A 16,040-nucleotide genomic window follows, 5' to 3' on the forward strand; every position below is an offset into this window, starting at 1 on the left:
AAGTCTATAAGTAGGCTCACTAATATGCAACGGTTAAAGTTACTGTGTAGAAGACATCACCGTTTCTTTTTCCAAAGCAACTTAGTATCCCAAAGGCAGGAATGTCCAGTTTTATTCTCATTTACTGTTCTCTGCGTTGTCAAAAAGTGATCACATGACCTTTTATTTGTCTTATGCTTCTGTTTTTCTGGATATCCAGTATAGAAATGAAGTTGTTCATTGAAGCTTTAAGCAGCTGTACTTCCTATTCACATGCATTCATTATTCTTTCAGAGAACATTTGTTATGCTTGCAGTGTGCATGGTAGTGGGAACAAACACAAGGATGAATTAGCCTTTTCTATGCTTCTGGTGAGGCAGCATGATATGATGAACATGCTGTAGACTTTGAAACTGATTTATTCTCTTTCTTTGGTAACTTGCATGAGTTTTGAGTCTGGAAGGCCTTAAAGGAATGAGTGTGACTTAAATGATAGAAAGACATTGTATCCCAAGTGAATGCATGAATAAACCTTAGCATTATCAAAGTACAAGGCCTGCTTAGGAAAAAAAGAATAAGGTAATTAGAATAGAAGTTCCAAAATTTTTTATTTGAGAGAATGGTGGAATGGCATACCTTCTCCCCATCTTTTTGAAAGCTCTGAAATACTCTATTGAGAAAGTCATACGTATGTTAAAAATTGCGGACAATATAAAATGATATGGTAAAAAAAAAATAAGTCTGTTCCTCTATCCCTGAGTTCAGGTTTCCTCTATCCCTGAGCTCAGGTACTCCTTCTCTTAGGGAAGCCCCCGTTTTTTTTGTTTGTTTGTTTTGTTTTTTTGGAGGTGGAGTCTTGCTCTGTCTCCAGGCTGCGGCTTAATGCAACTTCCCGAGTAGTTGTGATTACAGGTGCGTGCCACCATGCCCAGCTAGTTTTTGTATTTTTAGTAGACATGGGGTTTCACCATGTTGGCCAGGATGGTCTTGATCTCTTGACCTAGTGATCTGCCCGCTTTAGCCTCCCAAAATGCTGGGATTACAAACATGAGCCACCACGCCCAGCCAGGCAAGCACTGTTAATGATTTTTCTATGTGATCTTTCAGATATATTTTTTCATGCACAGACAAATAGGTGTGCTTGTGTGTGTGTGTGTGTGTGTGTGTGTGTGTGTGTATTCCTCTGACAGGGAGGATAGCAAAACTGCAAATGTGGTATAGTCTATGTAACAGTATAGTTTAAAGATCATGGCATGTCATCACATCCTTTACATTATCCTGTTGAGTAGGATTGCATTGTCTTAATGAAAAAGTTTCTTTAACTAAGTCCCCTTGGTGAACCCTTAGGATGATTCTGGTATTTCCTCTCAGAAACAGTTTTTCCATGGATGTCATTGGTGGGATGAATCTTTAGAGGTGAAATGTCTGGGTCAGGAGGTCCATGGATTTTAAATTTTGATTGATGTTACCAAATTTCCTTCTGAAAAGGCTTTTTATTCATCTGTACCCACTTTCTGTGGCATATGAGAGTGCCACTTTCCCCATATCCTGTCACGTGGTATATTATCAGCTTTTTTCTTTTAATAGTCGCCTGTCTAATTGGTTAAAAATGTTATTTTGTTTTAATTTGCATTATGAGTACTGCTGAACATCTTTTAATATTCTCTTTTTTTGTTGGACAGAGTCTTGCTCTGTCTCCCGGGCTGGAGTGCAGTGGCACGGTCTTGGCTCACTGCAAGCTCCACCTCCCGGGTTCACATCATTCTTCTGCCTCAGCCTCCCAAGTAGCTGGGACTACAGGTGCCTGCCACCACGCCCGGCTAATTTTTTTGTATGTTTTTAGTAGAGACGGCTTCACCATGTTAGCCGGGATGATCTCGATCTCCTGACCTCATGATCCATCCGCCTCGGCCTCCCAAAGTGCTGGGATTGCAGGAGTGAGAACGTCTTTTAGTATTCTTAAACAACCATGGGATTACAGGAGTGAGAACATCTTTTAATATTCTTAAACCACCATTTGTATTTTTCTTTCTGAGCTGTCTCCTTTTACACTTTTTTCAAATTTCATTTCTCTTCTGATAAAGATAGGGCAAGGTTCTGGTACTCTGCCTGGTTAACCTTCTCCTCCTCCACTAATTTACTTCTGAGGAAGACAGTATTTTATACCTCTGAGTTGATTCAGTGTACAGAGTAGCTAGAAGTACAAAAAGAAGGTCTATATTTGTGAACAACTTGGTAATTTTTAATTTTTATTCTTAGAGAATGGAGTATGAAGTCAAATTTTGATTAGGTAAATACCATCAGTTAGTTTTAGAGACAATGTGTCATCGAAATAGGATATATTTTGAAGGAGATGAGAAGAGATAAGTAATTTGGAGGCTGTTCTTAGGCTAGAGATTATGGGAATCCAAAACTAAGACAGGTGGAATTGGAGGGGACTGGGCTACTGACAGCTTTTGTTATTTATATTACTCCAGTACCAGTTTTGCACTTTTTTTTTTTTCGGCTTGCGTTTTGAAAATGATTAACTTTTCATACTTTGAATCTTCCTTAAGGGGAAAAAATAATATCCATCGAGTGGGAGAGTGCCCAGCATTTGGTTGGCTTCCAGTTAATACTGTTGAAGGAATGCCTTTCAGAAAGCAGAGTAATTATTGTTTTTTAGTTGATTTCATTCTTCAGAAACATCAGATTTTGTTCTGAATTGTGAACTCTGCCTATTGTGATATATCAAATATTTGTAGTTTTATTTATGAATTAGATGTAATTTTCTCTGTGCCAAGGGTAAAGATTTTTTTTTTTTTTTTTTTTGGTGAGGGGGGGTGGGGGAGGGGGTTGGTTTTTATTCAGGCTGTCACAGTGGTTAGAGCCACTCTGTCTTCAGAACAGTCACAACACAGGAAATGCATCACTGAGACTGCCTAGAAAAGTTTGACCAGCTAAATCTTATTGCTTAAAATACACATATTCACAAAAACTGATAAATGGTAACGTGCCTCACACAGGAATGTATTTGAATTTGCAAATGTCCTGACTGGCTGTAGCACCAAACCCTCCACCAACCCCTCATTCACCTTGAAAACCGGTGTCAGTCACATCTCCCTGGCCCCCTAACTATTCCTTCAATTCCCTATTAAATCTCTGTCTGAGAAAGGTAGCCTCCTGTAGCAGGAACCACACTGTGACGTGGGAATTAAGCCCAGCTCTGCTGGTTACATTTTCATCTTTTTCGACTTCTCGTGTCTTGAGGGTAAGATGGTGCAGTGAATCCCACAGTTAACACTCAGCCAGTTCCCCACTGTAACTAGGGAAAGAAACTTGAGAGGGTCCAAATACATCCATTTGATTAGTAGTTAACTGAAAAAGGGTTCATTTTGGTAAAACTTTTTCGCCTTTGAGTCATTTGAGTTATTTGGGATTCTTTAAAAAAGGTAAAGGAAAGGCATCAGAGGGCTTTGACACACTCTGGCCATACGCCAGCCTGCTTGTGCCTATTGGACTCAGTGCAGGGAGGCAGGCCCTGCGCTACCTCCAGGGCCAGCAAAACTTTCTCCTGGCAATTCTGGGCGGGGCCGATGTGTGGGCCACAGCTAGTCCAAGTCTGTCATTGAAGATCCAATCAAGCTCTTGTCTGAAATTCCACCTTCTTCTGTCCCAAGTGGTTGTGGACACCCCCAGGGGTTGGTATGGAGGACCAGGTGCAGCCACGGGAGGCAGACAGGCTCAGAACATGTTTCCCTTTACAGGGAACAGAACACAGGCCTCTGTGTGACTGTGGATCAATGTGCAGGTTGCAGTGATGAGTAGAGTAAAACCTCTTCTTTGAGCTCAGTATCTCTGGTGAACACAAGGAACTGCAGGCAACAATGCTGCTGAATACACCCGAGTACACAGTCAGACATTTGTTCCATAAACAGTAAGTGTGTAAGACCAGTTACCTTGAGAGGGTATCTTGCTCTGGAAGATGCTTTTAAAATGCCACATTTTTCAGGCTTCTAGGTATAAACCTTGGAGGCAGGGAACCTGGATTCTGCTTTCCTTTTGCTGGTCAACTGTCCAGTTCCTTCTGGGTCCCTGAGTCTGGAGTGAGGCAAGAGGGAGATTCTAGATTGTATTTTGCCTTAATCCTTTAATCCTTTTCTAGGTAATATCTCTTCCCCCAGGTAGCTTATTTAAAATAAAATAAAAAAAATTGTCTTTCAAAAAAAATTGCTAACTAGCCCTATTCTGTGTAACATTATACAAGGCATGTAGCCAATTGGATGAAGATTTATTCATGGTCTTTAAAAGTTTGAAACAAATTATATAGGTTTCCATTTATGGTTTGGCATTAGTGTATATATATGTATCTTTAGTTGGAAAAATCTTACAGGAGCATGACTCTTCCAGTTCTAGTCTTTATTCAGGGTCTAGCTGTCCTGTAGCCACATCCCCTTTGATTGTTTTAGTAAACATCACAATAACCTTTATGCTCACTCCAAAGTTTAAACAATACAGTACTTTTTAGTTCCTTCTCAGCTTTATTTATATTATATTTAGCACATACTTCAGTTAAAAGAATGTGAATTCTCTGAAGCCAGGGATTGAACCTTATGTATTCAATGCTCTTTGAAGAAAATAGAATAGGATCTATGTAGTTGGCCAGTTGATTTACTTTTGAATAATGGAGTACATTGCTTGTGATTCATGGTATTCTTTTAGTAGCATGTTTTTCAGTATCATACATGGGTTCTTCAGAACTATTGCTGTGTTTCTTAATACCTCAAGATTGTTTATTCAGAACATCAATTAGGGCCGCAGACAAATTATTTGAATTAGTGTTGGCTAAAAATCTTCTAAACTTTGTGAGGTCAAAAAATGTAATTATTAGCATTGATTAAGGGATGATATAATTTGTTTAGCAAGCTCTGATTTTGTGAATTTTTCAAAACATTAAAGTGTGTTCAGTTAAAAGAACAGCTTATATGATCATCCAGATTTCTTTTCTACTTTACAACTGAGAAAAAGCTGCAGCTTTCTACAAAGCAGAGTATAAATATGAGGAAAGTGGTGAAAGGAGGAGTGATAGAATTGAAGAAAATGATGATGACGTGATAATGAAGAAAGGTAATGTTTATCAGATATTTACTGTGGGCCATCACTGAGCTAAACACTTTACATTTATTATCTCATTATCATAGTCCTTTCAGATATTGTCTTTATTCTATAGGCACACAAGATCATAGAGAAGTTAAGTGACTTGCCCAAGATTGTACAGTTAGTAAGAAACTCTGGATAAGTACTTTGATTTCAGAAATTAAGGCTCTTTATCATGAGGAAAGAAGCAATGGTAATAAATGGAATTGAGAGTAGGTAGTTAACACATGACAACCAGCTGTTACTCCTACAGAAATTTTATTATTTAAATTTAGTCATTTAACAAGACTTTACTTGCCACTATTGAAGAGTATGTGAAGATGAATAACTTGTTTTTATTTTTAAAAATCTAAGCATAATTTTTATTGTATAGAATATTATGCTAAGGAAGCTATGATAGAATTTTTTTTTTTTTTTTTTTTGCTTGAGACAGGATCTCACTCTGTTGCCCAGGCTGGATTGCAGTGAGGCGATTATAGCTAACTATAACCGCTGACTCCTGGGCTCAAGGAGTCTTCCCACTTCAGCTTCCTGATTAGCTAGTACTACAGGCGTATACCGCCATACCCAAGTAATCTTTTAAAACTTTTCGTAGAGACAGCATTTTGCTGTGTTGTCCAGGCTGTTCTGAAACTCCTGGGTTCAGGTGATCCTCCCGCCTTGGCCTTCTCAGAGTGTTGGGATTACAAGCATGAATCCCAAAATTGGTATTTGTTAAAATCATTTTTTGTGTGCTCTAAATGAGACTGAACAGCCACAAGAAGCCTTGTTGAGGCTCATTCTAGTTGCTTGATAATCATTCAAAACCTAGGGTTTTGTGTGGCTTTTGGGAGATACGCTACTTGACTCTATTCACAGTTAGACATTATATGAATAAGGAGTTGGACAACTGGGTAGTAAGTGTCCAGAGAGCAAGAGACTATGGCAAAAAAGAGACATGAACAGATTCAGGAGCTCCAGGATTTACGGTGTAAGACTGGGCTTTGGTTTTTGTCTACATAAAATGAAGAGATGTAATTATCACTGCCTGCTCCTCATTTCTTTCCAGCTATAAAATTTGTGATGTATTCATTTATTCTGCAGATGGCTACCTAACTGCAGTATATACTTCTTCAATGCCCATTACTGCTCTGTATGAATGCACAGAAACTAAGATGTGTGTTTCTATTTTTATCTTAGTTTTTTGAACCAGTGTTTTTGTTATTATAATTGATTTTTTAATGTATGATACATTGTATATTGTTTAAAATTTTACATAAGCTTTGAATTATGTGACAAAACTTTAAGACTTTAAATGGCTTTTTTTTTTTTTTTTTGAGACCGAGTCTCACTCTGTTGCCCAGGCTAGAGTGCAGTGGTGCAATCTCGGCTCACTGCAACCTCTACCTCCCGGGTTCAGGTGATTCCCCTGCCTCAGCCTCCCAAGTAGCTGGGATTACAGGTGCACACCACCACACCCAGCTAATTTTTGTGTTTTTAGTAGAGATGGGGATTCACCATGTTGGCCAGACTGATCTCAAACTCCTGACCTCAGGTGATCTGCCCGCCTTGGCCTCCCAGAGTGCTGGGATTACAGTCGTACAGGCATAAGCACCACGTCCAGCCTTAAATGGCTTTTAAAAAATAATTTATCCTATATCATAATGAGTACTTTTTGAAGTTTTGTACTTTATAATAAAGATTTTAACTCCAAATATTAGAATCACTTATGCAGAAGTTTTCATTTTTAAGATTTTAATTCACTTTTGTAAAGATAGATCTAAACAAACTATTTAGAGAAAATGATAACTTTGGCAGGAGAAAAAGTAAAAGAAAGAAATGCAAAATTGGCCTGGCGTGGTGGCTCATGCCTGTAACCCCAGCACCTTGGGAGGCCAAGGCGGGTATATCACCTGAAGTCAGAGTTCTCGAGCAGCCTGGCCAACATGGTGGAACCCCATCTTAACTAAAAAAATAAAAAAATTATCCAGGCTTGGTGGCAGGCGCCTGTAATCCCAGCTACTTGGGGGGCCGAGGCAGGAGAATCGCTTGAACCGGAAGGCAGAGGTTGCAGTGAGCAGAGATAGCACCATTGCATTCCAGCCTGGGGGACAAAAGCGAGGCTTTGTCTCAAAAAAAAAAAAAAAGAAAAGAAAAAAGAAATGCAAAATCAAAGTTGTTAAATATTCAAGACTATTAACATGTAGTCGTCTTAGCGCTAGTTTTTAACTGCTTTGACATGTAATTGACATAGAATAAATGGCACATATTTAAAGTGTACAATTTAGTAGGTTTTGATGTTTGTGTACACCTGTGACACCATCACCACAATCAAGATAGTGAACAGAGCCATGCTTGAAGATTTCCTTTTGCCTCTCTTTCTATGTTTGTATTCCTATGTTCTTGAGTTTTCTTCTGGGCTGCAGTTAAGTTACTTGCAAATAGTTTGAACCTTTGAGTGTTTGCTAGACCTGATCCAGAACAGTGTTTAGACCAGGGCTCATTATACCCCATTACTGAAGCAAGATCCTTCTGGATACTCTATTCAGTGCCCATGAATCATGACATTTTCCAGGCTGGCTGGTAGAAGAGACTGTTTCCAGCCCTGTATCAGTGGTGTGCACTGTTCCCCTTAACCCTTTCTGGTGTTTCTTTCCCTGGCCTTGGGCAGTTTCCTCACCCGCATGCACTGATCAGTACAAAACTAAGTACTCAAGGGGAACACTGCAGAGCCCCAGAGTCCTTATTCTATATTTTTCTTTCTTTGGCACTCTGTCCTATGAAGTCCAGCCTCTTTGATCATCATGGACTTTGAGCTCTTTCTCCTAAACTCCTGAACTTGGCTCAACTTGGTTTTCCCCTTCCTGCACAACACCCTTAAAACTGTCAAAGCAGTGAGCCAGGGTGATAAAAATGGGACTCACCTGGTTTGCTTCCCCACCTCTCAGGGGAACTTTGATTTCAGAAATTAAGGCTCTTTCAGAAATTATAGGCTTGAGCCACCGCGCCCGGCCTAAGTCTAAAATTCTTAATGGCTTTAGGGTTTGAGTTACTTTCAGAGCTTTACTTTTACTTCTGAGTTCTTGAGACTTTTAAAACTTTGCATTTATTGTGGCACATTTTTGTTTTACTTAGTAAACTTATTTTAAAAATTAAAATACGTTATTTAAAATATTAAATAAATAATTAATTAAAATAAATAAATTAAAAAATTAAAAATATGGCCGGGCGCGGTGGCTCAAGCCTGTAATCCCAGCACTTTGGGAGGCCGAGACGGGTGGATCACGAGGTCAGGAGATCGAGACCATCCTGGCCTACACGGTGAAACCCCGTCTCTACTAAAAAATACAAAAAACTAGCCGGGCGAGATGGCGGGCGCCTGTAGTCCCAGCTACTCGGGAGGCTGAGGCACGAGAATGGCGTTAACCCGGGAGGCAGAGCTTGCAGTGAGCCGAGATTGCGCCACTGCACTCCAGCCTGGGCGACAGAGCGAGACTCCGTCTCAAAAAAAAAAAAAAAATTAAAAATACTTGCCTGTGCCTACTCTGTGACAGGCATTGCGCTAAGGCCTTTGGCATGACCTGATTAAGGATATAGATTCTTTTTTTATTTTTTATTTTTATTTTTTTTTACTCTCAGGATATGCTTAAGGATATATATTCTTAAGACATCATTTTGAATTACCCAAATATTGCCACAATTATTATAAACATTGCTCTGACCCTTGTTTATTAGTCTCTTGATTTCTCTAAACTTTCACTTTCATTTCTTCAGAGCCACATCACTCACTCCCACCCCATAATGAGTAGCTCTTGATACTCTAAAGAGGCCATATCCATTTTACTTCTGTCTGCATCTTGTGGAATATTATATAAAACAGTAAGAAATTTTATTCATAATTAGTAAGTTTAGCTTGGCCTCAGTTATAGTATGTTTCATTGTTTATCCTTCTGTATTTGAAGCAAACATAGAGGGGATGTAAATTTAATAATTTATACAGTGTGCTCCGGTCCCTGACTGTTTACCTCAGCCTCAAACTTGTAGTCTTGGATTACATACAGTACTGCTTTCTCCAAGGGCTTTGCTCGTGTGTTCTTCCCACTATGCAGTTTCCGTAAATAGCTTCCTATTTTGTTTTTTAATGTCTGCTTACTCTTTGTTTCAGTACGGGTATCATGTGTGGGACCATCTTTGCTTTCTGTCTTTCCACTTTGTCCACTCTGCCACAGCATGTGTCAGGATCTCTTCCTTATTTTCATGACACCCTAGATATCTCTGTCATTGCTCTTACTGCATTAAAGTTTTTATTTGGTATGTTTTTGTCATGGGAATGAGCTTCTGCAAGGAATTATCATTTCTTTTTTATCTTTATATTTTCATTGTGTAGCACAATATTAGCGAACAGTAGAAGTCTGGTACATATTTGATGAATGCACAATAAATGGCATTGATTTTTATGTTTATCGTTTTAAAAACTTTAGAATACAACTTTTAATTGTTTTACTTATTATACAATATTTCAGGACTGTATTATTATTGTGAAAGACTCGTGGGTAGATTTTCTCTTAAAATTGTGAAAAAGTTGTTAGAAGCCATATTTATATAATGATATTCAAAGGCCATGCCATGGTGAGATTTTTTTCCCCCTAATCTCCACCATTCCTCCACCTCTTAGGATACAGATCTTATGAATGAGACACAGTAAAGGACTTTAAGTTGGATAAAGATTAGGATTCCCTGCTGGCTAGTAATTATCAGAATCTGGATGGTTATTTATTTGGATGAAACGGTGCATACATTGTGTGCATCAAAAGTAAAGCATATGTGATTGTTAGAGGAATGTTTGAATTCCCCAGTGGGATGTCATAGGGTATGTTTATAAACTCTCACTAGCAGTAGTTCTATAATGGAATTTCTCTGGCATTGAGATAATAATTTGCACAGTCAAATTACCTTCTTTACAAAACCCCAAGGAATCTTGAGGGCCTAATCCTTTATTAATGTCAACCCACAGGCTGCAAGAAAGCGTAAGATTGCCATTCGAAAAGCCCAGGGGAAAAATGTGGAGGCCATTCGGGAACTGAATGAATATCTGGAACAGTGAGTGTTTTACAAGAGGATCGTGTTTTGTTATTCTGATAAATCTTTTTTAATTAAAATGGAATTTGCATTTGATTTTCCTGTTTGTCTTCATGCTGTTCATTTGCAGAATATCTACACACTTACTTTTTTTTTCTTTTCCTCTCACCAGATTTGTTGGAGACCAAGAAGCCTGGCATGAACTTGCAGAACTTTACATCAATGAACATGAGTAAGTTATTAAACACACTTAACATTTTGTTGAGTGCAGTTTTCATCACTATAAGTTCAGAAAGCACTGTGGTTTCCAGAGGATTGGTGAGAAGGTGTGAATCATGTAGTTTGAAATGAAAAACAAAACAAATCAACAATTAAATGAAAACAAATCAATAATTTGCTGGTCATAATATGTGAATAGCTTTAACTAGGTCATTTGTGTTTTGCCATATTGTTTATGTTTAGGAAATAAGTTTTTCTTTCAAATATAGATGGCATTCTTTGGAAGTAAAAAGGCCTGCATTTGCTAAGCTAAGTTTATTTTTGGTGAATCAAAATTGTGAATTTTTAGAGTTCAGATTGTTCTTATAATACAAAGAGTATTATACTCCCTGCTGTTTGAAAATTCTGTCAATTGTATGCATGTATTAGCCTTAGTACTAAGAGAATCAACTCTTCCAAAGTAGAAGCATTCTGTTGCCTGGGTAAAAAACTGAGAATAATCAAGAATGTTGAATGCTGTAGGATCTTGCTTATTGGATGTTTAATGTTTTTGTTAGCTTTTTTATTGCTGTAGTGACAGGAGGAAATCCCAGTGTGAGAGGATTAGTCCAGAGTCTTAGTGCAAGTTTGCTAATATTACAGCATTAATGCTAACCTCCATCTAGAGGCATGTTTTTTCTTTTTTTTCTTAGTTCTTCTGAATCTGAAGTATATGACATTGCTTCTTTTCTTTCTTTTTTGACAGAATAGAATCAGATTGTTATGCACGTTTTCTTGTGCATGAATATTTAACCTTGTTCTTATACTACAAACAACTGATGAGAAATAGAATGAAGACATTTGTCTGTTGTCTGTGGTCTATATATATAATGTGATAGAGAGGATTGAAGTAGTCTATTTGCATAAGTCTAAGAAAAGTGGGAGCTAAAATAAAAGTAATAGCTGTGATTTACTGAATGTGTACTATATTCTGGGAACTATTTTTGAAGTTCTCTGCTATACTCTGAAACAGATACTCTGGTTTTGATTAGGAAATTATTTCCTGAATCACATTCAGTATAGATGATATGCTTGTTTGTACACATATGTAAACATACTTATGATTTCTTATGCATGTGAGACAGTGTATAATACTTATATTTAAATACATGAAATTGAATTTTTAGAATATAGTAAAAATAATTAGCATTAATTTTATTTTGTTTCTAAAACAGTTGATATTTAACATTTTTTTGTACTTTTTAAAACTTTTCTGACTGAAAGCATTTTTAAACATTTCAAATTAACAAGGATTTTTTTTTTCAAGTTAAAGGAATACCTAATGCAGAAAATTTGAGAAACACAATAAAGCATAAAGACCAAGACAAAAATTACATGTAATTCCAGCATCCTAAGTTAACTATAGTTTGATTTTTGTCCTTCCTTACCTTTTAAAACAAAAGCCCAAAATAAAACTATCTTTCGTAGTTTATGCTTTCCCTTATATTTTGTCAAAAATTTCTTGTCACTATAACAATCTGCAGTGTGTTTTGAATGGTTTTATATTATTTCATCTTACCGGTTTACCCTAGTATTTTTAACCAGTTTCCTAGGGAGGTATAAAGGTTGTTTTATATTTTTATGTATAATGCTGTAGTGATCATGTTTATTTTGTTTCCTTGAGTTACATTCTTTGAACTAAAATTGCTTGATTAAATAAGAGGTACATTTTCTGTGGTTTTGATATATAGTTCCTGATTGTTCCCTAGAATGTTAATTAACATCAGTTTATTAGCACACCAGCATTTACTAGAGTCCTTTAACAATATTGGATACTGTGATTCTTTTTTAATCTTTACAAGTTTGATAGGTGAAATTGGTTCTACATTTTTAGTTCATTTTTAAGAGCTCTTTTTGTAAAGGAGAGTAACCATATGTCAAAAGTATATCCTTGTTATATGCTTTTTAAATACTGACTTCTTAAAATTATAGAAACTTTACATTTTTAGAAAATCAGATTCATCAGTTTTTAACATTATCATGTCTGCTATCCTTTAATAGCTTAAAATATATATCACCTTTTTTCCCCTACTTCATTTGCAATTTTAGTTTTTGCATGTATTTCTAATATTTATTTCGTCATCAAATTTAGGTTATACCTTATTTTTAACCTACCATTAAATTTATTTATTTGTTTCACCATGTGGCACCACGTTCAGTTTTGCTTTGTTTTGAATCTAAAGAGTTTATTGAAATAGAGGTGAATGTACACTTAAGAGAAATGAACTGAGAAATCTCAAAAAAATCAAGAAATACGAAGATGTAGGAGCACCTGAAAAAATTTTTTTAGAGGAAATGATAGTTATGGTCAGCCTACCCTTTTATCTAGTATCAGGAAAGTCTTTTTGGTCTTGAAGGTAGTTACAAAATGACCATTTATTGTTTATAATTGAACACGTAGAAGGAATATTTATGTTTAGGTGAGTGGAAATACATATCTACAGATTTTTTGAAACTGAAAATTACAGTCAGTTCACATGATTCATTTGACATGTTTGAGCAAGTCATTATAGGAAGAGTTTTTGGTGGAATGTTAAATAATCGTAGGATATCAGTTTTAGCACCAGTCTCCTGGACACAGTGGCAAAAATGTAGCAGTTTTGAAAATGTTAGATATATGCAACATTTGATATTCTTTTCTGTGAGTATGAACAGTTATAGGCTTTTTTAAGTATAATAGGTCACAGGCAGCTTTGGTAGCCTAGATCTTGAACTATTTTTTTTCTTTAAGAGACAGAGTCTTACAACATTTCCCAGACTAGACTTGAGCTCCTGGGCTCAAGTGCTCTTCCCATCTCAGCCTCTTGTGTAACTGGCACTACGGGTGTGTCACTATGCCCAGCTCTGGAATTTTTAACTCCAAATAAATATCTGTAGTATAATTTTCATATAGCCCTATTTAATATTTTTATAGAGAGAAAAAGGGATATAGAATTATGCCATATAACCGTTTTATATTTTTAAGTTACTTTTATAAGTGCGTTTCTGATTTATAAATTATAGTTTGTTTTTAGTTATTCCAGGGGTATCATGTTACACTCATTGACTATATTGAGACTCTTGTTCTAAAGTTTTAAAACTACAGTTAATTTTTTTTGTGTCAGCACTACCAATATGTATTATAGGTTAAGTATCCATAACCTGAAAATCTGAAATCAACAATACTCCAAAATCTGAAACTTTCTGAGTGCCAACATGATGCTCAAAGGAAATGCTCATTGGAGCATTTTGGATTTGGGATTTTTGGGTTAGGGATGTTCAACCAGTAAGATAATGCAGATATTTTAAAATCTGAAAAATTCTGAAATCTGAAGCATTTCTGGTCCCAAGCATTTTGGTTAAGGGATACTCAACCTTTGTGAGCAAAAATACATTCACATTATGAAGACAAAATTTTTTTACTCGATTTGTAATTGAAACTAAATACTATACAGCAAGGAACAGTTTAGTATAATACATTAATTATGATTGTGATTATAGTTCCTTTTCATAGGTCCAACCTTTTAAAATTCCATATCAAAGGGAATTACCACAATTCTATAAGGAAAAATCGTGATGTTGGTAAAGTAACACACAGTACCAAATACTGTAACCTTTAGTTATATATACTTTTGTAAGGAAGAGAGGAAACTTTATTTAGTTCTAGTCCTGACTCTAACATTGTAATAACAATTGTTATTCTGTTTTAAGTAGATTCAAATTATTTTCACTTCTCTATTCTTAGTCTTGTTGAGTCACTGTATATAATGAATTAACTTCTCTATGCACCTAGAATAGTACTAGCTATGTATTATCCCTGACAAGATTGAGGAAATAGTCACTTTTTATGTGGCCTAACAATGGCCTAGAAAAGCTGGACTAGACCATCTCTTGAGCTCCTTCTAGCTCTAATTTTATTTAATTCTATATTTTATCCACAAAATTAGTTTGATACCATACTTTGTAAAATTGGGGGAAGGAATCCTTTTCTCATATGTGATGCTAATTGATTTTTGATAAAATATCTTGGTATTCATTTTACCCTAAGAACTACTACTACCTGCCCATTTTATCTTGCTTTATGCACCAGTGTCACAGTTATGCTCAGCCCATTTAAATCTCTAAGAACTTTTATTCTTAGTCTCAATATGAATTTTTGGTATCATACTTTATAATTAAAGGAACACGTTTAGAAGAGAACTGTCTTTTGATAAAGTGTTTTAAGGTAGAGACAAATTTTCCCTTTTCTTTTAGAGTGATAAATAGATATTAAGTAGGTAATCATAATACATTTGTTTTAGACATTTATTTAGTCATTTGTTCAGTCTTACTAAATACCTATCGTGTCAAGAACCAATGCTAGGTTTTGAATTTAAAAATGGAAAGGGCTAAATAGCTGCATGATCTTAGATGAGAGTATATATATATGGTCCTTCATAAATTTAAAATCCTGTAATTACTAGGTAATCTGCAGGGTGTATTTTTTTCCTCAGTCCCTTTGGGTGTGACTGCTGTACACATTTTCATGTTACCATTGACATCTTCAGTTTTTCAATGTTATGTGTAATGCATATAAACAGCATATGTAGTGGTTAAAGAGTACAAGCTGTCTGGAGTGGCACAGCCTGGGATTCAGTTTACAGCTCTGTGCTTCAGTAATCTCAGCTCTAGCATGGTGATAATAATTTCCTTCTTCCTAGGATTTTGGTAGGATTAAATGAGTTAATACATGTAACACGTTTAGAAAATGCATGACACCTAATAAGCAATTACTAAAAGTTAGCTTATACTTGTGTGAAACAGGAAAATAATTTTTAAAAGTATATCACGCATTAGTGTAAAGGTAGATACTTTTGTATGTTGGTAACAAATGCCAAAAATAACTTTAGGTAACCTCTTTTTGTTGGGTAGTGTCATCACTTCCTCACTGGGAAAAAATCTTGTAACACCTGTGTTCATTAGGATTTCCTGTAGATAGTGAGGATAGGCACATGGCATTAAACATTTAAAATATATTTAGTGAATTATAGCCACATGCTTTAAAATGTTTTTCCAGAGCTCTTTCTGGCAGTTCTCTTTTCTTAGGTTTTCAGCAAGATTTTTGTTTATTCTACCACAAGATTAAATAGTAGTACAGTGTATATCAAAACCAACTTGATCTATTTTTCATGGGCTTAGACATTTATAACTTCATTATAATTTGGTATTTGACAGTAAACTTAAGTAATGAGAGAAATCTTTGTAATAGAATATGTTGGTAAATATATGCCTGTGAAGAATTTTTAGTGAGTAGAGAATATTTAATAAAGTATTTATTTTCTCCTTACACATTAGCTGTTTGAATATTTTTTAAAATGATCAGCCAGCTTCCAGAAGTTGTTCTGTATACAACTTGATCCAAGGTCTTGAAGCCTTTCTTATTAGTAATGATGAGATGTAGTAGGAGTGAACCAATTTTTAAAATGCAGTATCTATTGATTGTTTACAGGCTGCTTTAAGATGCCTGTGTTTATTAATTTCATGATAAAATTTAATGTCATTGATATTTATGAATTTCAGATGACAAATACTTTATTAATAAAGCTATGTAAATTATTTGTGAATAAATTGTTTAACATCACTAAAGTTGT

General features: G+C 35.8%; 1 protein-coding gene across 4 annotated transcripts in view; it reads left to right on the top strand.

Annotated features, from left to right (window-relative positions):
- The window catches only part of EMC2 (ER membrane protein complex subunit 2), a 48,813-nt gene that overhangs the window by 20,214 nt on the left and 12,559 nt on the right, over positions 1-16,040 (top strand). For 3 of the 4 annotated variants that reach the window (XM_023225020.2, XM_023225006.2, XM_023225013.3), the window contains exons 6-7: positions 10,109-10,194; positions 10,346-10,405. In XM_023225020.2, coding sequence (XP_023080788.1) covers positions 10,109-10,194; positions 10,346-10,405 — 146 coding nt within the window. Of the gene's footprint in view, positions 1-10,108; positions 10,195-10,345; positions 10,406-11,137; positions 11,443-16,040 lie in introns of those variants that run through there. The other variant, XM_023225030.1, reaches the window with a different exon arrangement.

Source organism: Piliocolobus tephrosceles, chromosome 7 (genome assembly GCF_002776525.5).
Source record: "Piliocolobus tephrosceles isolate RC106 chromosome 7, ASM277652v3, whole genome shotgun sequence".
Classification (NCBI taxonomy): Eukaryota; Metazoa; Chordata; class Mammalia; order Primates; family Cercopithecidae; genus Piliocolobus; species Piliocolobus tephrosceles.